Below are 25,909 nucleotides of genomic sequence, written 5' to 3' on the forward strand. Positions count from 1 at the left end.
ACATTTTAGGCACAGGAATATATCTTTAAGTACATAGTTCAGTCTCGAAGGTTATTCTCTATTGCTACTGGTGGACAAAATGAGGAAGAATTTCGCTGCTGTATTCAAGAACTTCTGATGTCAGTGCGCTTCTTCCTTTCTCAAGAGAGCAAAGGAGCCAGTGCTTTATGCCAACTGCAGGTAAGTTTGCGAGTATGCCTTGGTAATGACTAGTTTCCCTATGCAGCATTAAGAAAATCTACACATGTTCTTACCTCTGTTCTTGGAAAAGAAAATGTTTTTTGTTGCATCAAAATGACGTTTCATCTTACGCTCATACCTTTGTCCTATAGTGTGAAATTTTCATACCAGCAGCTTCTGAATATGCATGGCAAAGATAATCCTAAATCAAATATTTAATTTTGAATTACAAGCAATTCGTATTACACTTTTCACAATGCCAGAGATTAAAATGACATTTCAGAACTTCTGGGCACAAATCAAGTGATTTCTCTGTTTTAAGCGCTTTACAGCTTTGTTTAACCACTTTGGCTTTCAAGAATTTGAACTAAACAAAAGGCTATCAGATTTTTTATTCTTTACAGAAAAAAATATAAGTCGTGATGAACAGTATATTTTACTACTCATCTGGTATATCTTTATTTCAGTTGGGACCACAAAAATTTACTAGTGCTGAAGGGCAAAAGCAAAACACTCAGTAGACAGATCTCTGTGTTAGATGTGGTAGATTTAGCAGTATCCAAAGCTTGTAGCCATACCTCTTAGCCGTCTTCTCCTGTTACTATAAGTGTGAGTGTTTAAGGTCTGTTTTTCCAAAAAGATAATAAAATCAGAGAGAACAGGGTGGAAAGATGGTTCTTCCATCTCATATCACATAAGTAGCTGGAGTGTAATGTCTGCAACAAAATGATATAAACAAACATACTTGGAATTATTCCTTGCTGTCTTTAACCTTGAATATCATCTGTTGTTACACCAAGCTGAAGAGAGTCTGCGGTATAAGTAGCTTTTCTCCATTGGCAGGAATAAGGGAGGAAGGAGGGAATGTATGTTCTCGCATCCTTTCTCTAGCATTGTTCTCTTACTTCAGTGTTTCCACATTTTTTCTCATTGAAAGATTTCTAACCCTGTTTTAAGAATGTTGAAGTGAACCACTCCTATCAGTGCTGTCTCACTTCAGAATAAAAGTTTCTAATATTAGATAAATGAAAGATATGGAGGCTGTTAGCTTCCATATTGTAAAGCCAAACAGTTCCCTCTCAAATCTTTCTGTTCTGTTATTGGCAGAATTTTGCAGACATGCACAGATCATGAGGAAGCTGTGAATAATAAATATTTTTATCCTAAATTGAGCTTTTTACTTGTTTGTGAAGGAAATGTACAGTCATGTGCTAGTGCTTAAGGGAAATTAGTCACAATTATAAGCACAATTATAAGCATGTTAATGAATGTGAGGATATTTTTTCTGAAAAATCTAGCCAATTTTTAAGATATTGACTGCCTTTGAAGTGTAAGAACTGCAATTATTCTACAGGTACACTTATCACTATAGTTATTTAAATTCTATAAGTGTCAAAACTATACTGCAATATCTAACTGTCCAATTTTTTCCCTTTTCCTCTAGGCTGTGTTTCTCAGCTCATTCCCATCTGTGTACTCTGAACTATTGAAGCTCTTTGATGTAAGAGAAGTGGCAAATTTGGTTCACGATGCTCTGGGCAGTTTGCCGACGGTCATGCAGGGGGATGAATCCCTTCAAGCTGTTAAACTTCAGAGTATTGGGAAAACAGTAGAGAGTCACCTGTACACCAACCCAGGTAAGGTTGCCCTGGGCTGCGTGCTGTTAGGGAACTTCAGCTTTATGCTTGTTACGCAGGTCAGCAGGTACTGAACGGAACAGTGCCCCTCATAACTGCATTTCCTAAGTCATCATGTGCTGTTCTGTAAAAGCTGTTCATTAACAAGAATACAGTCAGCTAGAGTTGGGTTTTTAAGAGACAAATAGAAAAGCTTTTTTTTTTCTTAAACTGCTGCTGGTTATGTCTGTGAAATAGTTCTCACTGTACTTTTAAAATGATTATAAAAGGAAAAAGCTCTACAAATGGAATATCTTTTTCTTTTTTTCTCCTTTGGGGACAGTTCAGCAAGCAGATTCTCATCTATCCTTTAAGTTTTATTTGTCTTTCTAGTTCAGCAAATTTGATCCTCTATTTTCTTAATATAATATAAAAAACCTACACAGATGCAAGTGATACTTAGTATATATCATATAAAACAGTATACTTTTTTGCTGTGTGGAAGAAAAAGGTTCTGTTTGGTGGTGACCCCACAGTTGTTTTTCTTCAGTTATAAGTAAAACCCATAGTAAAGACCATTTCCAAATGAAAATGGTAAAGTCATTTCCAATACATCAATAATCTTCCTTTCTTTTTTATTGGCTTTTTTTTTATGCATTAGTTATTATTATAGCTTACTTAGGGAAGGGTTAAGGCCAGTAAGAGGGAAATGCATTTTGAACCATGTCCTTCTTGCCATAGTTAAGCAACAAACAGCAGAACTCAAAAAATTTTGTTTGCTTGTTTCCAAAGGTGTTGCTTTGATCTTGTGGATTTAATAGCTAAGAAAATGTGAAGTAAATGGAAGGTTTAGGTCTCTTACTCCAAAGAGAATGAATTTTATTGGAATCACCATGGATCAAATATATCACTTACTGAGAAGAGATTATGTTAGTAAAGTCCTTAAAAAGTAAAATCCTGTCTCCAAAAAGGGATGTCTGTATCTTAACACAGTCACAGTGTCCTCTGCAGTGCTTTATCACATGGTGGATTTTCTTGCAAGGCAAAATAAAAATGCGTCTTCTTAAATGAGGAGGATTTGGATACAAGAGTTGCTATGTGGGAAACAGTGAGGCAAACTGTTGAAAATGAGTTGATGAAGTGTTCAATTTTCTGACCATTTACACAATAAATATTGTGCGTACCAAAATTACAAAGCTAGGAAATGTCTTGTGGTGATATTAAAGACTTAATGTCTTAGTTTTATTTAATTTTTCTCTTATTTGAAGTTTTATGTAGTTCTCTAAAATATATTTACTTGTTTTTTTTTAAATTGTTTTCTTTATTTTTATAGATTATTATTTATTTTATAGATTAGAAAATTGATAAATATTTATTTGGTTTCTCTCTTGAGACTGACTGCCTTACCTATTTTGTCACTGTGAATGAGTTTATTTGAGAACTGCATCCTGTGTATCACAAGAGTGTTTATGTGTAGGAAAATATGTTTTTATAGTCTTTCAGAGGTAGGTGTTTAGACACAGTCAGTGAGAATAATTTGATATATTTGAAATACCTCATTGAGTGGATGTTTTTAGGTGTTCCACATATTGGAATGAAAAAGAAATGTTAGCAAGGTAAGGGAAACATACCATTAACTGATAAGGATGTTGAGTCCTAGAAGCTGTTATGTCTTCCCACTGATTCCACTGATTTTTCAAAAGGCTCAAAGTTTCTCCTTAATGAAAGCTGTATCCTAGTGCCCATTGCAAGCTAACAAGATGCATTTTTTAAAAATTCCTTTTTTTTTTTTTTTCCCCCAAAATACAAAGATTTTATGCTGCTTTCAAGTACTCCAGGATCTTTTTCAGACTAATTATTATTTCTTAATTTGTCTTCCCCAGCAATATGCTGTTCCTTTAGTAGTTTGCACTTGTTCTTTCATATTTTCTTACAGAACGGTTGGGGGAGATGTACGTGTTCATGTATATTTTGTTCAGAAATTCAATCTATATTAGTACCTCTACAGTGGATAGCAGAAATTATTTTGGAGAAGTTTCGCAAGTAATTCTTTGCAAGCCACCTCTTTCTGGAGGAGCAAGGGAGAAGTTTTTCAGCCTTACCCCCATGCCCATGTTTTTCTTCAGTGCTACAGGCAATTTTGAAAACAATTAATGACAGTTCTGAAAACAGTGACATGTCTGTACAGTTGGAGAGCTTTCATATGTGTTTGGTTTTGGAACTGAGGTGATAATTGTTTGTTTGTGTGCCCCGGTGGCGCAAGTGGTAGATGTGCCGCTCTGCTACACAGGGGCTCAAATCCCGGGGGTTGGACTCGATGATCTCTAAGGTCCCTTCCAACCCGCACAAGACTGTGATACTGTGGGATATTATGTGTGACTTCATCATTTTCTTCTCCTATCTACATGGAGTCTAGTGATTGAGTAATTTGAATAAGTCCAAATGAGCCTACAAACAACCTCATTGCCTTTCACTGTTCAAGTGCTTCTTGCTGTTAATTTATTTAAGACGCTCAATTACACTAGTTCTTTTTCCTGGCAGGCTGAAGTTTTGTCCATTGGTTCATATGTAGCCTTTGAAATGAATATCATCCTTCCGAGTTTAATCTTTAAAACATACTAGAGTACTAAATTTTTTGTATGTCTAAGTGTTTTACTGCTAAATGAAAATCAAGGGGGAGAATTGTGTTATGAGTTAAATATTTAATGTTAGCCTAGCTTGCATAGGAAACTCACAAGGACTGTTCAGAATGGTATCTCTTTCTAATCTCTCCAAGAACGTACTTGAAAAGCTCAATGTCATGATTTTTATTATTTTTTTCTTTTTCACTTTCTGTATAATATTTGTGAAGGACAAGTATTAGCATTTTAAACAGTCAGCTAATTCAGCTTTCTGCGCAGAGAAAAATTTAAGACAGTGACTGATTGCTAGGAGTTCTGATTATTGCACCATTCCTTGCACTCATTAATTTTACTGTACGCAGTGGCTGACATTGCAGCTGGAAATTTTTAAGAAAAAAGAGTAACCTAAGACAAATAGTATATACCATGTTCTCAAAACATTCTCATTGTTATTAGTTTAGCCTGAGCATTGGTGATGTTAGCTGTCCTCTTCTGTAACACCACTAGATCTCTCTTCCAAGAAGATCAAGACTGATATTTAGATTATTAGGTTCCAGGGGATTTTTCTAACACTCTGTTATATGTGGTAGTTAATTCAGTAAGTGGCACTGCTACCTCTCATCTATAGTTACAAGCCATTGTAGCATGCTTTTTTGCTAATTTTAGGAAAACTAAGTTCCAGCTCTTTGGGGAGTTTGTTAATAAATCCTCTGTGAATCTGTCCTCAAGGCCAAGGAGGCAGAAGCAGAGCTGGCTGATCTTTAAGGAAGCTTTCCTTAGGGCACAAGAGCTCTCCATCCCAGAGTGCAGGAAGTCGGGAATGGAAAGCAAGAGATAGGCATGGCTGAACTGTGTCTTTCTGGTCAAACTAGGGAGCAAGAAGAAGATGAACAAGCAATGGAAGCAGGGACAGTATAGGGATGCTGCTAGGCTGTGTAGGAGTGGGTTCAGGAAGGCCAAGACCCAGCTGGAACTAGACTTGGTAAGGAGTGCAAAGGAGAAAAAAGGAAAGACTTCTATAGGTACATCAGTTGGAAAAGGAAATTCCAGTAGGGCATACCCTCCCCTGTGAGAAACACAGGCAGGCTGGTAACAATGGACAAAGAGAAGGCTGAGGTATTCAACAACTTTTCTTTTTGCCTCAGACTTCACTGGAGGCTGCTGTACATACAGCCCACGTGCAGATAGCTTGGAAGGTGGGAAATGGGGGAGCAAAGCCTCTCCTGTTGTAAGTGAATATCAGGTTCATGACAGCCTGAGAAATCTGAGCATCCATAAGTCCTGATGAGTCCTGATGAGATGCATCTTGGAGTCCTGAGGAAATTGGCTGATATAGTCACCAAGCCACTCTTGATATTTGAAAAGTTGTGGTATGTCTCGCTCCAATTTACAGGAGGGAGGCAAGGTTCTTTGATATGTGTATACCCGGCGTGAGATTAAGAAGCAACGGTTCAAATGTTGATCCAACCAGTTTATTAAAGTCCTAGGCGTTTTTAGGGAGATGGGGAAGGGAAGGTAGGCGATAGGGAAAGTAGGAAATATAAGCAAGAAGTCTTTGCAGAGAGCAAAAGAGATATAGTCACCACCGTGGGTCCAGCGAGGTACACAGTAGGTCTGTTGATCTCAGGAACTCGTCTGATCACCGCGGGGGATGGGAGACAGCCAGGGAGCTCCGCAGCAAGCCGGTCCCGGGGGTTCTTCTGACAAAGTTTTCCCCTCAGGGAATTCTCCATCAAAGGTGTCTTTGGGAGTTTGTCTCCAAAGTCCCCAGTTTAGCGAGGGCCTTTTATCCCCCATTTCGGTGGGGGTTTTTCTTCTTCTTAACAAACACTTCTTTGTAAAATGATTTAAAACTAACTTCTCTGACATTCCCGTCCCACAGATAAGCCAGCAAGGGTTGGAGGTCTCTGTTGCCAGACACAAGATTTACCACCTTCTGCAGGGGTCTGCTCCTCCCAGCAGCACCTCTGAAAAAGACTGCTTGTCTTGTTCCTGCTTATCTTTGCAGTCCTAAGCAGGGATGGCACGATAACACCCACCATTCACCCTCCTGGATAGTTAGCAGTTGCCTGTCAGAGTCTTATCATCAGAAAGGCCTCACGAAAGCAAACTTTGAGACAATAAACTAAAAACAGTTCTGTCTTTCACATGGTAGTCAGGTAAAGTCCCTGATGACTGGAAAAATGGCAGTACTGACAGACAGACAGGCTTGAGAAGTGGGCCCAGGTGAACCTAATAATGTTCAACAAATCTGAGTACAAGGTCTTGCACCTGGGTTGAGGCAAGCCCCACTGCCAGTACAACTTGTTGGATGAAAGATTTTAGTGCAGTCCTGATGAAAAAAAAAACAACTTGGGTTTTCAGGTGGATGGCAAGCTGAACATGAGCCAGCAATATATCCTCACAGCCCAGAAAGCCAACTGTATCCTGGGTTGCATTGAAAGACGCGTGGCCAGCAGGGCAGGGGAGGTGATCCTGTCCCTCTACTTTGCACCAGTGAGATCTCACCTGGAGTACTGTGTCCAGATATGGTGTCCACTGTACAGGAGAGACAGGGACCTGTTGGAACATGTCCAGAGGAGGGCCACAAAATGATCCAAGGAATGGAACACCTCTCCTTTGAGGACAGGCTGAGAGAGCTGGGGTTGTTCAGCCTGCAGAAGAGAAGGTTCTAGGTGACCTGAGGCAGCATTTCAGTATCTGAAAGGGGGTTATAAGAAGGACGGGGACAGATTCTCTAGCAGAGTCTGTTGTCACAGAACAAGAGGAAAATATTTCAATCAAAAAGAGGGCAGATTTAGATTAGGTTGTCATGATTTTATGGTCTTCTTTTGCTATTACACATCAGAACATCTTGCAGTGCACTGGGAATTAAAGAGTTAATGCTGCAGTTCCATGGATTGTTGATATTTCTGGTTTCCTGGTCTCAGAAGAGAAGAATGAACTACAACTCCCAGAAGACTTCATTTTTCCATTTCCATTTTCCATTTGGAGGGAAAGATAAAACTGACAGGGAAGCACAAAACTGCCCCCTCTTTGTTCTTTTTGCTCTTTGGCTGCTTTGCCTACAGCATTAGAGTAAGGACTTTAGTTTCAGAAACTCTCTCATTTTATTTGATTTATTAGCTTCAATTCCTATTGTACTATACAGTATTATCTCACATTCTACTATTATATTCAGTAAACTAAGACTTTTCCCTTAGCTTGTTGCCACTGTTTACCTCATCTATTCCCATGTCCCTACCTACTCCTTTCCCCTCCCCACTGCTTTTCCCAGTGTGGGTCTGTGGGTCTCTTTGCCCCGTTGTCATGGAATTAGGCTGAACTGGGCCGAACCGTGACATAGGTATAAGGAAGAACTTTTTTTATAGTAATAATGGTGAGGCGCTGGAACAGATTGTCAAGAGAGGTAGTGGGTGCCCCATCCTTGGAGACATGCAAGATCAGGCTGGACAGGGCTCTGAGCAACCTGATCTTGCTGTAGGTGTTTCTGTTTGTTGCAGGGGAGTTGGACTGGATGACCTTTAAGGGTCCCTTAGAATTCAAAAGTTTCTGTAATTCTATGATTGAGCTTTTTATCACTTGTATAACTCCCATAAGAGTACTTGCCATAGAGCTACGGGCAGCTTTGCACACCAAATCCTTCATCTCTGCCACTGAAGATGGATTACTACACTCAGTGTGGTAATTCTTGTATAAACATCGGGAATGATACCTAGTTGGAGAAATGATTTTGAAGAGATAGTTTTCCTGCTAGATAAATTCAGTTTTTAGGAAATAATTTCATTAATGTACAAAGAAACAAGTGTATGTATGTAGATAGATAGATAGATAGATAGATAGATAGATAGATAGATAGATAGATAGACAGATAGATAATATTTAATATTTTATTACAGGAAATCATCATAGAAAGCATCATTTCTCAATTAAGGAAAACAGCTGAAATTGACAGCATGAAAACTGATAATACCCATTCCTTTTATCAAGTTGTGGATAGGTGTTTTATGTTATAACAAGTTTAAGTATTAGAACTCTTCTATTTTAACATTGTTCAGTTGTAAGAAGAAGAAGGAAAGAGAAGTAGTATGTTTTTGAAGTTATTTCATCATTTTGAGAGAATTCAGGACTAAAAATAGCATCAAGGAGCTGTGTTTAGGAAATGGAATACAGAAAAGGCAAATTACTCAGTGTAGACACCAGTACTCTAAATTGCTCATATGCAGTAGGAGTGAAGAATCTGGAAAAGCAAAAATCTTGAAAGAAATCTGGAAGTACCGCTGGTCTAAAAATCAAGGCTCATTTACAGAATAACATAGCTTCAGGGTAAAGTCTATTGTGACTTTGGCATGCAAAGGGATCCTGTCACATAGCAGGAAACACTAGAACATAATTCCACATTGTTTTGAATAAGGTATTAATAGTCTGTGATTTTTGTTTGTTTTTTTCAGATGACAATTCAATAAATACTTTATTTCTGTTGTACGTATTTGGCACAGTGCTGTTTGTTTCCATCCATGGTACAACATACTGCCTTTTTTCATGTTATTCATTTTTTTAAAAGTTTTACTTTACATGAAATGATTAACTAAAGGCTTCTGCTTATAAAACACATTGCTTTAAGCATGTATGTAAGAGCTTTTGCTTATCACAAATGCAGTTCTGAGCACTGTTCAGGACTTACTTGTATGCCTGTATTAAACTGAAATGATTCTACAAGAAGGTTCTACTCATAGACGGTTCCATTTATTTCAGATTCACGATATATTCTTCTTCCAGTAGTTTTACATCATCTCCACATGCATTTGCAAGAACAGAAGGACCTTATAATGTGTGCACGTATCCTTAGCAACATATTTTGTCTCATCAAGAAGAACAGCTCAGTAAGTAAACACAATCCGTAAGTTACTGAACTTTTTAAAATGCCATGCAGTAATGACACAAGCTGGACCTTGACCAAGAACATTTTAAAGCATTCTGTGTAATATTCTACATGAATACGTAGTTTGATTTCTTAGGCATCTGGTTTTTTTTTTCCTTCCTTCCTTCCTTCCTTCCTTCCTTCCTTCCTTCCTTCCTTCCTTTCCTTCCTTCCTTCCTTCCTTCCTTCCTCCTTCCTCCTTCCCTTCCTTCCTTTCCTTCCTTCCTTCCTTCCTTCCTTCCTTCCTTCCTTCCTTCCTTCCTTCTCTTCCTTCTCTTCCTTCCCTTCCTTCCCTTCCTTCTCTTCCTTCTCTTCCCTCTCTTCCTTCCTCCCTTCCTTCCTTCCTTCTTCTCTTCCTTCCTTCCTTCCTTCCTTCCTTCCTTTCTTCCTTCCTTCCTTCCTTCCTTCCTTCCTTCCTTCCTTCTTCCTCTTCCTTCTTCCTTCTTCCTTCCTTCTTCCTTCCTTCCTTCTTCCTTCCTTCCTTCCTTCTTCCTTCCTTCCTTCTTCCTCTCCTTCCTTTTCCTTCCTTCCTTCCTTCCTTCCTTCTTCCCTTCTTCCTTCCTTCCTTCCCTTCTTCCTTGTTTTCCTTCCTCCTTTCTTCTCCCTTCCTTGTTCCTTCCTTCTTCTTCCTTTCCTTCCTTCTTCCTTCTTCCTTCCTTCCTTCTTCCTTCTTCCTTTCTCCCTTCCTCCTTTCCTTCCTTCTTTCCTTTCTTCCTTCTCTCTTTTTCTCTTCTTCTTCCTTCTACTTCTTCTTCCTTCCTTCACTTTCTCTTCTTCCTGTTCCTTTCCTTCTTCTTTCGCTTCCTTCCTTTTCCTTTCCTTCTTCCTTCTTCTTCCTTCCTTCCTTCCTTCTTCCTTCCTTCCTTCCTTCTTCTTCCTTCCTTCTTACCTGTCTTTCCTGTCTTCTTCTTCTTCCTTCCTTCCTTCCTTCCTTCCTTCTTCTTTTTCTTTCTTTCTTTCACTATATTTAAATTGTAGCACATTATTTTCCTCCAGGCTTTGATACTTTTATGAATGTTGGGTTGGTAAGAAAAAAACCCATCCACTTTCTTTTAGAGATACATTGTGAATTATTTAATCATAGAAGACAGGAAGATTATATAGGGAAGGATCTGCTAAGGATACTGTATTGAAACTGGAGATTAGTTGGTAAATTTTGTGGTCTACTTCTAGTGTTTGACTATATGAATTCATCTGTGAAAGCTGCACGTAAGAGCTGTCTTAGGTAGGTATATTGCAAACTTGAAAGATGATTGTGAAGTTCTGACAGGCAACTAAGGTAAAAAGAAACACGCATTGCTTGTATTTTGTGCGCTGTATACAACTCAGGGCCAACATGCCTTACGTTGTAATACATTGGTGAGAACTGTTGTGTTTGTTTCTTCATTTTGAACTACTAGTAATTAAAGTTGTACAGTCATTGCTTTGATGTAGATGTGACATGCAACTTTGGCATTATAAGCTTCTTATTGCAACTTCTCTTTATTAGTATTAGTACCTCTTTACAAGAGAGAGGGATAGATGATAAAGCATTGCTATGGTTTTGGGCTGGGAGAAAAGCTTGTATGTCTGGTCTCAACTCCATTTCAAGTCACCAGTTTCTTCTAGTCATGAATTACAGAGATGTGCACAACTTAAATTTGATGCCTGCATAAAACTCTCTCCAGTGTGCAGGACATTCAGATGTTATTTTCAATAGTCTTTGAGTCACTGAGAATTTTAACAACTTGGTAACAGCCATAAGACTTCTGTGGATCAGTTCAGAACTTCATTCCTTCTATTAAGAATAAAGAAAAATCTGAGGTTGATGTAACAAATGAATTTACAGGAAGATATTGTTGAAAACTGTTCTTTTTTTCTCTTGGCCATTCTAACAGTAGTTTGTACATGAATCCTCACATCTTGGCACAGTGATTCCTCAACACACTGAATACTGCCTGCCTTTATAAGTAGCAAAGTTAACAGTAGTTTGACACTATGAAATGACAGAGGACACGGCCTTGAAATTAGTTTCATCTTGAGTTCAAACATGAATTTTGTTACAAATCATATGCTTAGAATGTGTAGGAGGAACAAAATAAAGATCTCACTCCTACACTTTGATGCTGGTGGAGTAGAATGATTCTGTTTGTCAGCTGAGTTTTAGCTTGGCTGTGTGCATTTGATTATGAAGTGTTTATTTCTGCAGTGAAATGTCATCTTAACCAGTGGATAAAATGGCTTAGAGGAAGATGGTGTTGTCTGCTGTCTTGGAGACAGAAAACATTGCTGAAGCAGGGAAAACATATTTCCGTCTCATTTAAAAAGGAAACTTGACTTCATCAAGTGTTTTCTTGTGTCTAATTAAGATATTCATAGTCTCTTTTGTCAATGAACATTGGTTCCTTCTCACTGATGTGTACAAGTCATAGTCTTACTTAAATGGCTGATTTATTTGTGCTGTTCAGTTGACAGAAAGCAGTGTAGCTGGTCCTTACTTCTGGAGCAGGTCTTGAAGGTTGACTACCACCTATTTGTTTCAGGTGGTAGTTTAAAAATTTGAAAATCTAATTCTACTTTTTGGACTTTAAGCCTCATTTGCTGATTTCCTCAGAAAATATTTGGGCATTACCTGTTATCAGTTTCGATGAAAAACCCGCTAATATTATTTTAAATATTCATTGAAAGTATAAATATGCTAATGTAATGAATGTTTATGTTTTAAATGTAATCCCCTTAACTGTCCTCTATATTTCAGTACAGTATATTTGAAAACAGTTAAGATAATGTCAATAGAATTAAACAATATCTTAGCTAGAGAAAAGCCCTTGTTTCTCAAATGTAATATTTGTAACAAAGCTATAATTGGTTTCTAAAGCCAAATCAAAGGAAATATTCTTGTGGTCATCTTTCTGGTTTTTTTTTTTTTTAGTTTAAGTGTTTTATTTATTTTTCAAGGAGAAGTCTGTTCTGGAAGAAATTGATGTGATTGTAAGCAGCCTGCTAGATATTCTGTTAAGGACGATACTAGAGATCACCAGCCGACCACAACCATCAGGCTCTGCTATGCGCCTTCAGTTTCAAGATGTGACTGTAAGTTCCTTACAGTTAAATACTGCACAGTTGTTACTGGTTGGACTTGCTGAAATACTGCATTTATGAGAAATCTGTGCTTATGTCACATTGGTAATATTTTGTGTATAAAACAGAAAATGAAGAAAACAAAGAAAATTCTTTGTATTTTATTTATTTTTAGTGGAAATGTTAATATTTTTAATTATATTTATTTATTTTGGCATTAAAAAAAGTTACTTCTTAGGTTGTTTGAGAGAACTATGTCATAGTGTTTCATTTGTTGACATTTTTAATGACTTTCTGAATCTCTCACTAAATTTGATTTCCTGAAGGTGGAGAAGTACCAACTAATAACAGTTTACTTCCTAAAATGCATACATTTTTTAGACGATGAATCAGCTCTGAATATGCCTCCAAAATATGTGGTGTGGTGCTGGCCTTTACAAATCTAGATTTATTAATTGAAAGTCATTTTGTTGTTTTCTGGGCTGAGCATTTGTGCTTCATTTCCGTCACATAAGTAGAGCATAGAAGATAGATTTAGAAGATTAACAAATGATATTTTGGTTAATATGATGTAACAAGCCATGCAAATTAGAAGGTTGAAACTGAGGGATTTACAAGAGAACTAATCATTGAGTACTGATGAAACAAAATGAAGTGTTATTTTGCTTTGCTTTCAGTAAGGTTCCCAGTTTGCTTTTGAAGGGCAAATCAGTTCTAATATGGCGGGGAACGTGATCCCAGTATAACTTAATATTTTATGAATGGAACATACTAGGCCTTGTGCTTTGTCATCTTATTATACAATTTTACATTGTAACATTTTTTGTTAACAAACACACAATTCCTTTTCAAACTGGAATTTCCTCTGAGATCAAACATTTCAGAAAGTATTTAATATCTGTGAAAGAAATGTGCTGTCGCATTTCCCGTTTTTGTTTATTTCATTTTTCTGATGAAGAACAGACATTACTTGAAGTGTTTACGGAGCTGACCAAGTTCTGTAAAAGGATAACACCATGCTTTAATCACTGTGATTCAATAGGACTCTAAGAGGTGTTTTTTCCTTACTTTTTTCTTGTCAATTACAAAATTACAAGTGTAACGTGTGGCAGAATCTTTTTTTATCTTTTGTTTTACCCTCTCATTGATTTTCCTTATACATTGTCTTGCTTTAAAGCCAAACTTGCATGCACCTTTCAAAATAATTAAAGCTATATTAATGATATGTCATTGATTTATATCCATAGGTTCTATTACTCAAAATAAACAATGCTTATAGCTTAATGAAATAAGAAAAATTAATCTCCAGATCAGGCTCTGAGCAACCTGATCTAGCTTTAGGTGTCCCTGTTCATTGTGCAGGGGTTGGACTAGGTGACCTTTAAGGGTCCTTTCCAACTGAAAAGATTCTACATTTCTCTATCAGACCGTTACTAGAAATCTCAACTAAAGGAGCAGTTGTAGTATTAAAGTCCTAGAGCTACAGAGTCTTGAGATAATTGGCTTATTCTGTTACATCCACTTGCTTTCAGGTTAAGCTTTTGTAAATCATCATGACAATTTAATTATTTCGAGATATCAAAAACTTAGACTGAAACTACTTTGAAGTTTCAGGTTTTTCTTTTTGTCCACAAGGAATGCCATGTCACTGTTACCATGGGCATCTGAAAGAATGCTTACAGTGGAAGTGACTCACAGCCCAGCATAAGGCAATTATATGCATTTATGTGGAAACATCATGCAGTATGGGTTTATGGCAACACACTGAGCCAGATTCTTGGAACTGTTTGTAGAGCAAGTATGATGAAGTGCAGGAGTAACACAGTAGAGTCTGTTCCAGTATGTTACCATTATTTCAAGCTGCACATATTATAAATAGTCTTTGAGAGATGTGTTATGTCAGTACATAGGATAAAACTCTATCAAACATTTTTCATCACATATAGTCTGGTCAGAGTCAGCACATCATGGTGTGATCTTCTAGGCCTGTGTGTCACCACTCTTTGGAGTTTACAAGGAAGCAGCATAAAATCAGTCAGCAGCAAGATGACTGTGAGGTTTCATGGCTGCACCTTTTTTTCTTCTTTTTTTTTTTTTTTTTTTTTTTTTCTTTTTTTACCTCTCTAATCAAATCTNTTTTTTTTTTTTTTTTTGTCTCCCATCTTTTGGTACCTTGGTACTGTTTCCATTTGTAGCAAGTTGGTCAGTAACTTGCAAAACGAATGTGATGCTTCAAACTGAGCACAAATAAAACCTGTCTTGGGTAGGGACCCAGCGATGGGGTCAGTGTTACAGAAGCTGTACTAACTAACACTGAAATGAATGCAAAGGTGAAAGTGAAGCTTATACTTCAGTTCATTTAGGATGCCAGTGATTTAGAAGTTTAGGTTAAGAAAAATGAGGTTGCATGTAAGGAGGTAGCAGACAGGAAACCAATTAGAGCAAGTCTTTTTTCGATTTGAAATCTTGGAATTTTAGAACCTGAAACCTAAATTGCAATTTGTTAGCTTCGTATATTTTAATAGTTACATTTATTCAGTGAGACACAGAAAAGTATTTACTGGTTCTACCAAAGTGAATTGGCTGTGTGGTTTGGTTTGCTATTGGAATCTGGTCCTCATGGTTGTTATCAAGGTGATTTTGTGTGTGAAATTTGCTTCTTTGTACTGCTAACATATGGCACAACTAGTTATTCTGTGACTAGCCCTGGAAGAAATCTTAACAAAATGTGTGTAGTTGAATCTAACCTGCATTACCCGGCATGATAAAAACACATTGTGGCTATATACAATGAAATTGCAACTACAGAAAAATAATTATAAAAGACCAAAGTCTTTTTGATCTCTAGAAAGAATCTGATAGGAAATATATTTTCAAATACCTTATGTATATATACAAAATAACAGCTGTGACCTTGATGATTATGCACAGATTTTAAAGGTTAACTTTGTTCATTTTGGATGTTGTTTTGAGAAAGTTGTGTTCACTATGAACAGTGGTTTTACAGAATTTGGGAGCATTATTTCCATATAGAATCTTACTATGAGCAAGGCATAATTATTATTTTACCACTGTTTTGCATGTTAAAGCAAGAGGTATATCAGGTGTAATCACAAGTGTAAAAGCTAGATTTTGCTTGAAAAGCTAGGGAAAGGCACCATTTTAAATTAATGTAATTATACCCGTCCTCCCTGTCTTCCCCATTTCTGGTGGATAGGGGCCTGAAATGTATTTTTGAACAAGCATACATAGTACCAGAATTACTCTTTTACCCTCTTTCCTGTCCTCATCCACTCTGCTGTTGGACCATATTGATACTGTTCACTGTTTCTTCCCAGGCCAAAAGAGAAGAAGCAGACGGCAAAGAGAGGGAGAACCTATTTCTTCCTGTAATATCTTGCTTATTTGGTTGCTCACTGGAGAAACTCAGAGCAGTTCTCTATATTTTTATTCCTGCATCCCATGCTGTTCATGGGACATCCAGGGTGTGCGTCTGTACAGGCAGGGAGAAATCCATGGAACAGCCTACAAGTTCCTTGGCTACATCCTGGAGCACACCTTTCCTGGAGTGTGAGACTTGCTGTGGAGTCAGTCTGGAAGTCAACCCAGTGGGAGCAAGTGTTGCTACCCAGTGGTTAAACTGGCTTTAATGAGAAATTCCATAGCAAGACCAAGAAAACTTTTATCAAAAGCATTTTTTTTTCCCCCAGTCCTATTAATGAGTTTTCTTCTAAAAAAATATGGTTTTTTAATTTTGAAAAATTCCCCGCTGTTTCTTTCTTAAAGGAAAACAATAGGACTCTTCCCAGAATTGCTGCTAAATTTTTATATTTTGCTTCAAAACCGATTTAAGGGGTCTTAAATTAAATTAGTGGTCTTAATAATCTGTTTAAAAATAAATACAAAAGAAAGAAATGGCAAATCAAACTTTTACTGCTTTAGCTCTTCTGGAACTATTTCAAATAGATTTTGCTGAGCAAGTGAACTGCTTTGAGGGGAAATTAATTGTTTAAATAGGAAGGATATTCCAAGCTAAATTAATGTATTTTCATTAAATATGGAATAATGTTTTCTAATTGCGTTATTAATTTCCTTTACATTTTTAAACTAATTGAAATGCTTATGAAAAGACAGTTTAAGCGCAAGTACAGAAGACCTTATAATCTGTAATGCTTCTCTTCATGCCTGTATCTAAACAGGGGGAGTTTGTCTCGTGTTTGCTGTCACTCTTGCGACAAATGACTGATAGACATTATCAACAGCTTCTTGATAGCTTCAATACAAAGGAGGACCTGAGGGTAAGTAACAGAAATGTTTATCTACTTGTTCGGGTTTCTATTAGATCTAATAGTTTCTCTAATTAGATTCTCTTTTAGATTTTTCTCTTTCCGTTACTTCTGTGCTTTGATGAAACATATTTACATGCAATCTGTTTTATAGATTAGCTAACTTTTACTCAGATTTCCATATGTACTGAGGTCAACTCTTGTTACGAGGCTAGGAATCTATTGCTTCTGTGATGACAGCTGGAATAGGAATGGGAGGACTTTATAATTGTTTCGAAGCAATAAACTTAACCTCAGATCTTGTTTCATAGATGATGACAAACTAATGTTGTCTCTGCTTGATTCTTTCTGATATGCAGTTTTTTTCTTATTTATTTACTTATCTATTCATTTAGTTGTATATGGCAAAGCCAAACACACAGCTTGAGAAATGCATATTCAAAAAACTCTATTTTTCTTAACCGTGTAGCAGGTCCACTGGCATATTGTAATGTTTTTGCTGTTTGATTATGGAAGGGAGAAGCTGCAGAACTTTTTTTAGGGCAACTTGTACGAATTTTATTGATGGACTAAAGAGGATTAAAGAGGAAAAAGAAAGATGAAAAAGAGAAGAAAAGGTTAAGGTTGCTTGTGTGAAGGCAGAACACCAAGGATTTCATGAGAAACTAGTATAGAACCACATTGGTCTATATAATAAATAAATCTTACTCAGGCAGTGATCCAAATAGGAGAGTCATGACATCATAGTGTGACAGCGTATTTTTTGATGTTACTATTGAAGTTATGATTTGTAAAGTCAAGTTTGACTGTGAAACTGTAAGCCCAGTCATGGTGCAATTCCAGGTTTTCTTAAACTGCTGATAGCTGCTTAGAACTGCTCTGAAGAGTAAATACCATTCATTAGTGCCTTTTCTTTGTAGCAGCATGATTGTATTGAGTTTGAAAGATATTAAAAAATATTGATGAGAAAGTTATTTCTGTCACGAGGAAAATGTACTACCACAGAATAATAGAATGGTTTGGGTTGGAAGCAACCTTAAAGATCATTGAGCCCTTTCCCCTTTGCCATGGGCGTGCTTGCCTCCTATTGAGTAGATCAGTCTGCCCAGGGCCCCATCTTGCCTGGCTTTGGCCCTTCGGGGATGGGGCATCCATAACTTCTCTGGGCAACCTATTTAAGTGCTTCACCACCCTATGAGTAAAGAAGATTTTTCTAACTTCTAACCTAAATTTCCCTTTCTCTTAGTTTAAAGCTATTCCCTCTTCTCCTATTAAAAAACAGCAACAAGAAAGAAACCCTTCTACCTCGAAGTTAAAGTGGAGGGGTATTTTATACTATTACTACTGTAATAGTAAAATGACCATCTGTTTTCACAAGGCAGAGGTAATCACCTAATTCTTAGGTAATTATTAATATATGTTGTGGGACCTAGGCATTTTTGTGAAAATACTTTCCCTGCTGTTTGTATTCTGAGCCAATATATATTCTTAGGTTTAGATTTTTATGTTTGCAGGAGGTTTCAGACTTGACTTCTGTGTTTGGTATATCTATGAAGTACAGTGTTGAATTTATTCAGACTTCTGCAATTCTAGAACATGAAAATCTCTAGAATTGCTGCTTGAATGGTGTTTGATTGGAGGCTTATTTATATTCACTACACATGCATATGCTATTATTATACAAAGACATATGGAAAATAGCTATAGCTAGTGCCATCAGCTGTCAAAATAGAGCTTGTAAGAGTTTGAGTCCAGAGTTTATTATTCCCATTCTGATCTCATCAAATCAGCATCAACTCCGCCAGTGATTAAGTGGCAGTATGTTTGATCATAATTAATGCAGCACTCCCCTTCTGAATCTTAAATAATATAAGAAATAGTTTTTTCGTTAACTTGGAAATATCAAATATCACTGAAATGTGATTAACAGGAAGAGAGAAAGATGAGAGGTAATGTGTTTGTCTGATACTGCTGTTAATCATGAAGTGACTGTATATTTCTTATGCTGTCTTAAGCAGTCTTTCCACTTACCTCTGTACTTTGCTCTGTTTGCCAAATGTGGAATTTCTTTTGCATTTTATACCATTTTAAGGCATGGTCATTAGGAACTGACATCAATATGAATAAAATAAGATTTAGAGTGTAAATAATTGTGATAAGACATTTTTACTGGAGGTAGTTTTACAGACTGAAATAGTAATCATATTTATTATTCTCGTAGCTAGTACGTATTCTGGGATAATGCTTACGTTAGTGGTAACTAGCATCAACTTATTGCATTTTTGAATCCTCTTTTTGCGCTGTGATCAGTTATATCAAATTGAACTCTGTCTTCTCTAAGCTACACTGCAGATTACAGGTATAATACAGAGTTTACAAGGGACTTATCTGAGCATAACCCAGGGCTTTGAATTGCTATCTACTGTGCTTTTTTTTGCTTTGGTTGCTTCTGTTTATAGGCACCACTCTATTCTGAATGGTCGAGTAGTGATTTCACCAGGTATTTCTTCTTTCTTTAACTAATTCTCAAAGTAACTATATCTTGCATGAATGCATGTTTGCGCAGTATTTGTGCTATTATTCTAAAATTATCTCCATCAAACCACTTCTTCAAACAAAAATTCACTCACATAAATACTTGTGAAAAAGAAAATGGTTGCTGTTTATCCTATTAAGCATATCTTCAGTTCTTTTTGATAAGTCTATAACAATTACAGGCCGTTTCTAGTTTGTTCATCATAGTGTAGCAAAATGGAGTTTGAAGGAATTACATAAATTTAAAAATGACACTTACGTCTAAACAATTTTATATGACACACATCTGAGAGATGCTTTAAATAAGTGCTAGTTTATTGAATGTTTCTATTTTTTAAATATGTTTAGTTTAAGTAATTGACACAATGACTATTCTTATTTTAATCACTTATTCAGGAGAGTAAGTTATTTTCCACAGAAAGTAGAAGATGGAAAAAGCATTTTATATTTTAAAATATGCAAATGAAGTAAGAAAGAGATGTCAGGAGATTCATGACTGAGTGGCAGCACCAGAGACTATATTTCATTCTCTTTTTGAAACATCTAATTGAATAAGTCAGTAATTTTAAATGATTCCTTTTGTTTATATTTCAGTATTATTTTAAAGACATGCTCATTTTGCTTACCACAAAATATCACCTTCTTCTCATAAATATATTTTATAGCAATTTACATAACATAGGCTCCCCTGTAGGCGGATATTTGTTGCCACAAAAAAAGCTCAGATCTAGTTTATGACAAAAGTTAACAGAGGAAATTATAAATAGGAGGTGAGAAGTAGGAAAGTGTATGAGAAAATAGTATATTTTAGCATAATGCATCTTTGACCACAGCAAAATGGCCTTGGTTAATACGAGTGGTTTTTTAATTATCAGGTTAAAACTTGTCAAGCCTAATCTTTATCTGCTACTGGATAGTGGATAAATACACTAGACAACATATCAGAATAGATATATAAGAGATATCTAATGGAGGAAAAGGTCGTATTTTCATGGGGTTGTGTGGGAATTTTACTCGCTCTTAGTTCCTTTTCTTCCAGCAAAAGGAGCCCAAGCACAGTATCACTGGTGCCAAAGCCTAACACCAAGTGTAATTTATTATGCTGTTCTCTAGTGTCTGCTGGGGCAAAGGCCATGTGGGTTGGCTAGTATGGGAATGTCTCTAGTGAAGAAGCTCAGAACTAGCCTCTGTTCTTCTGCTGCTATGCAGACGTATCCACTCATGTATGCATGTACACACTATGGGACTTCTAAAAGGATTGGTGCTGGAGCAGATAGCACTAAAATATTTGGGTGGCTTATGATGAGGGAAAGATCTGGGAAAGGAGTTGGCCTTTGCATGGATATGTTTTTCTGGCAGAGACAGCTGTCAAACTGTCTTCCTTGTAGCCACCTTGGCACTCTGCAAAACATCTCTAGGATGTGGTACAAAGACCTCATGAGAAGTAACTTGATAACTCAAGTGCAAACTGAGTTACTGAGGATCAAGCAATTAGCTGGACTGCTGTCTCAAGCTGAAATGCTAATATAGATTTACCCTGAGAAATCCAGGGTAGAGACTAATCTGTTTTAAAGATTTTATGAGTATATAAATAAATGTAAAAGAAATTCAAAAATTGTTGATTAAATGAATAAATAGTTTTTGGTATTTCATAAGGAAGTGCTTCTCACTGACTCACAGATTCATAATTTCATCACACAGGAAACTGAAATGGCTTTATACTGAAAGACAGGATATTTAAATTAGATGATAAAAGGAACTTCTTTACTCAGAGTGTGATGAGGGACTGGAATAGGTTGCCCAGAAAAACTGTGAATGCCCCATGCCTGCAAGTGTTCAAAGCCAGGTTGGATGAAGCCCTGGGCAGCATGATCATAGTGGGTGGCAACACTGCCTATGGTAGAGGGGTTGAAACTAGTTGAACCTTAAGGTCCCTTCCAACCTAAGCCATTCTATGATTCTATGACTGGTAAAGTATTAGGCTATTGAACTCACATTTTATTGTTTGGTTATTTTAATGCTTATAATGGATACCTGGAGAAATATATTACCAAATATGCACAAACTTAATCATGAGAGGTTTAATTATTAATTATTAATATTAATCACGCTAATAGAATTTTAATAGTTGTATCTTGCAAATCTTGCTAAAGGTACTTTTTTCTAAATAGCTTAGGAATTTGAATTCAGTTATATTTTAGCCTTGAATTGTACTGCTTTATATTTGTGTGTTTTTAACATATTAATTAATTAACAATTAATTAATTAATAATTAATAATTAATTTAACATATTAATTAATTAATTGTGTGCCCCGGTGGCGCAGTGGTTAAGGACGCCGCCTTGCAACACTGGGGCCCGGAGTTCAAATCCCCCCTGTGGTGCAAGTGGTAGAAGTGCCGCTCTGCTACACAGAGGCTCGAATCCCGGGGGCTGGACTCGATGATCTCTAAGGTCCCTTCCAACCCGCACGAGACAATGATACTATGACTATGACTATGATGATGATAATTGTAACACAGACAAATCTTCAATCTTGGGCTTTTTGAATACGTACTTTATATCTAGTAAAATCACATACCACTGAATTGATTACACAAGTTCTGTTAATATGAGAAAAAAATAGCCTAATGTTCCTTTACTTTGTTTTTGAGCTTCCTTGGAATAAAAAACTTATTCTTTTCTTAACCTAGCTGCCTAAAGAAATAAAGCATATGTGATATTCCTTTCCATCTGTCATTCCTTCCATAACAACTTTGAAACAAGCCTATGTATTTCAGCAGACTTTGGCACTGGCCCGTTGGGTCTCAAAGACGCTAAGTTTACACCTCTGCGCATACGGGGCTTTAAGTGATCCTTAAACCATTCCGTGGTGTTCCCCAGGGGACAGTACTGGGGCCTGCCTTTTTTAATATATTTACTGGTGACCTGAATGGTTGGACTAGATGATCTTAGATGTCTTTTCCAACCTTGGTGATTTTATGATTCTTTGGTTTCCCAAAAGCAACCATTTGATCTCTTTAGGTTGGCATGCATTCAGTAGCCATGTAAGAGCTGCATTATGTATTGTGTCTGGACAGTAAACAGTGTGGAAGAAAGGGGGAATTACTGTGAGGTGACAAACAGCAGCATTTGGGACATTGCCATATATTTGTGATTATGGCACAGAACTGCAGAAGTTACTGCAAAGGGAATGGAGGTAAACCCCAAAGGAAAAAAGGAGATGATAAAGTGTTGAAATTTAATAAGGTGGAAAGCTATATTTAGGCACTCTGGGATAAATCTGTTGCTTATGGAGCTGCTTGTTTATTTGTAAAGCTGGTCACCTGCATTAGCACTGTATTATCTGCACTGAATTACGTTTATACTTTCTAATACAGAGAAATTTTTGGCAACTTACTCAGAAAACAGGTTGTCTCTTTTATGTAATCTTCTCTGGTGGGTGGGTGCTGGGATCTCAGCTGCCTTTCCCAGTGACTGCATTCGTCCCCCTTTACAGTGATTTTCTAATGAAAGACATCTGTTATGCAATACCCATCTACACTTTGGTAAATGTACTTGAGAATGTATTTTCGTGTTCAGAATTATTTGATACCCTCTGGTTGTGTCTTCAGCTCATCCCTGTTTCAAGTTCAGTTTCTCCAACTGATGTTAGCAGAATCAATATGAAACATTTTGAGGTCAGATACATGACTGGTTCTGTTAGGTGAATTGTATCACTTGCCTCATTCTTCTCATGATACCAAAAGCTCCATTTTACTTACTAAAACTTTGTAGTCAATGTTATACACAATCTAATTCAACAATTAGAAATATTACTCTATTTATAGTTTTACTTGTCAAAGGAAAATCTGAAAAACCTCATCCTGGGAAGAACAGTTTAATTTAGTTGTTTACTAGTGAGTTAAATGACAGGAGGTGATAACAGTAAGCTTGTAAACAGTGCTTTCTAAGTTCAAAGTAGCCCACAAACATTCAGTATATTTATAGACTGAATAGAAGATGCAGAGCGGTTAATTGACCTGCATACAGACACACAGCTGCAATAACAATTCAGGAGTCTGAACACAGCTGTTGACTTTACCGGTATTTGTGAACTCAGTGTTACAGTTGTCCTTATATTCTCTTTCTTTCCCACCAAATAATGCCACTTTTAGAATAAGCCTCGAATGTGATAAAAACCTGATATGATTAAGGAGGTATTCAGAATTCTGTGGTGTTTGTAAAGTGCTTTTTTGATTTGCAAATTGTTCTCGGGATCACATTTGTGGAAGTGTATGGGTGGAAACCAAATGCGTCTGACATTTATCGTATGTATTGCCGTCATTCAAGTAGCAGGTTAAATTATTTTCCGTTTCTTAAGGAAAAAAATGAATCAAATTGCTATTTGAAGCTTTCTTGGGGAAGAAAAATGAAAAAAAAATAATCTGGGGTAGATCTAAATTGAAAATAAATGTTCAGGGTTTCAGGGTTATATCTTTATATCTCTATTCTGCTATTATTATAATGATTTTTTTTTTGTCTGTGACTAAAATATTTCTAAAGCTCACTCCACTTTGTAAAGCACCAAAGCCATAAGACTACTTCTTTTCTTTCCAAAGGATTTCCTGCTACAGATTTTCACTGTATTTCGGATACTGATACGACCAGAGATGTTTCCCAAAGACTGGACAGTGATGCGGTTGGTTGCGAACAAGTAAGAACATTGTATAAAAGTGTGTGAAGATCACGATGTAAATAAATACAGTCACACTGTGTATATAATTAAATAAGCAAAGTGCGTCTTATAATGCTGGCTGTAATTTTTCATTTCTGAGTTTAAGATTTGATTTAAGTTTTTAAATCACTGCACTTATTTTACATAGCAAATTCATAGTAATCATATACTCTGTATCTCAGTAAGCATACATAACTGGAGTCTCAGAAAGTATTTTACAGATTGAAGATGCTAAGCATCAGCAGCTTTGTTTTTCACATGGCAAATGACAAATCTCAACAGAAGTTTGTTTCAAGTCTGATTGTTGAAATGCTGAGTTAGTAGATATCTGTTTGCTCTCCAGAATAAATTGTCTGCTATAACAACACTAACAGTGTTTCTGCATATTTAGAGAAAAATCACAGGATGAAAATCACAAATCAACACAGGAAACAGTAGCATGGGGCTTGAAGAATCTCCTACTTATAGTTTGAGATATTGGGGTGGCCCTTGAGCCATTCTTTATTGCTCTGGCTTTATTCTTACAGGGGCAAGTTCCCAGCATTTCTGAGAAGTCATTACAGGAGGTCTAAAACGACTGATTTTAATTCATCAGTGTCACCAGCTATCCTTCTGTGTAGGCTTAAGTTTTGATCAGATAACAGAATTATCTAACCGTTGGAGTCAGCAGAACAGGGGTGTTGTATTGAGCAGACAGAGGAATCCAGACTTTAGGATTTACATGAACAACAATGGCTGTTGAATTAGTTTTTCATCTGCACTGCACCTACCAGCATCTAAAGGAATTTGAATTCACAGTGCTATGCAGACAACTAAGAACCATCTAATGGTTGCAGCTAAATTTGGCGAAATTATGACCCTGATGAATGCTGTGTGTATGTGTGGACATAAAAAACATCACAGTATTTGTTGGAACTTGATAAAATAACATTTTTGCTCATTTTTATTAAATAATTCAGTAATACTAATCTTATCTGATTTGAATCCCAGTAAAAAAAAATGTTAACAATCAGAGAATGGATATGATGCATCTGGTAATCACGCTTAAGACATAAATTGAGATATACAGGAAGGAGGGAAAAACATAGGTATTCTTAGACTAAGCATATAATCTAAGAAGTTGCTGCATATTCCAGAAACAGCTGGCTTGGCAGATGGCTTTGCAACAGCTGACATGTACAAATCTAACATTTAGGAATGACCTTGACGCGTGTTTCTTGAACTGGTGGTGTTCGTTTATTCTAAAGATGTTGTCAAGTTTTGCAAAAGAATGTGCTTGCACTTGTATTTTGGTTAGCATCGAGCATCTTTTATTAATCCCTGTCAGTTGGTTTTTACCATCTCTGGTCAAACTGTGACTCAAACTACACATTTCTGTCAGGCACAGAAGATAGATGGAATTTGGCAAACTGACCCCATTAATGTACAATTGCATAAACCTTACGTGCAGCAAATTATGTGAGTGTATATTTACAAATTTAGCATTTAATAATTTTCCTTCCTAGGTATATGCTCTTTTGTGGAGGAAATTATGCTTTGTGTTGTGAAAGAGAGTGTTGATTGGATGTTTGGAGTATTAAAAAAAAAGTCTGTGTACAAACCAAAGAATCATCATTAGCATTTTTTATGTCATTGGCTTAATTTCTGTTTCTTTTTGAGGGAACAGGAGAGAAAATCCAAATTCTTCTAAATTCTTAGCTGTAGGACAGCAGTTTTTCAGGTCTAGTCTTTCTGAATGGGCTTACCTTCCTTTCACTTGTTTCCCCACTGCCATTTTGGAGGCTGCCTTTCTTCATCTTCCCCAAGGAGTTCAAAAGCAAAGAGACATAAAAGTGATAGCTTTGATGAGATTTTCTCATCCCAAAGTCTTTCAGTAGAAAGGGAAGATCCCAGAGGCAGGATGAGAGGTTATGGCACTGCCCGCACCAGGGACAGAAGCACACTTGAGCTGTTCTCCTCTGACATCGCTTGCAG

At 36.7% G+C, this 25,909-nt stretch overlaps 1 protein-coding gene across 5 annotated transcripts in view; it reads left to right on the forward strand.

Annotated features, from left to right (window-relative positions):
• DOCK4 (dedicator of cytokinesis 4) overlaps window positions 1–25,909 on the forward strand; it is a 234,356-nt gene that overhangs the window by 155,142 nt on the left and 53,305 nt on the right. For 4 of the 5 annotated variants that reach the window (XM_015854108.1, XM_015854118.2, XM_015854079.1 and 1 more), the window contains exons 22-27: window positions 10–180; window positions 1,625–1,817; window positions 9,173–9,300; window positions 12,276–12,410; window positions 16,598–16,696; window positions 23,820–23,914. In XM_015854108.1, the coding sequence (XP_015709594.1) occupies window positions 10–180; window positions 1,625–1,817; window positions 9,173–9,300; window positions 12,276–12,410; window positions 16,598–16,696; window positions 23,820–23,914 (821 nt within the window). The remainder of the gene's footprint in view (window positions 1–9; window positions 181–1,624; window positions 1,818–9,172; window positions 9,301–12,275; window positions 12,411–16,597; window positions 16,697–23,819; window positions 23,915–25,909) is intronic. The other variant, XM_015854089.2, reaches the window with a different exon arrangement.

This window comes from Coturnix japonica, chromosome 1, assembly GCF_001577835.2.
Source record: "Coturnix japonica isolate 7356 chromosome 1, Coturnix japonica 2.1, whole genome shotgun sequence".
Classification (NCBI taxonomy): Eukaryota; Metazoa; Chordata; class Aves; order Galliformes; family Phasianidae; genus Coturnix; species Coturnix japonica.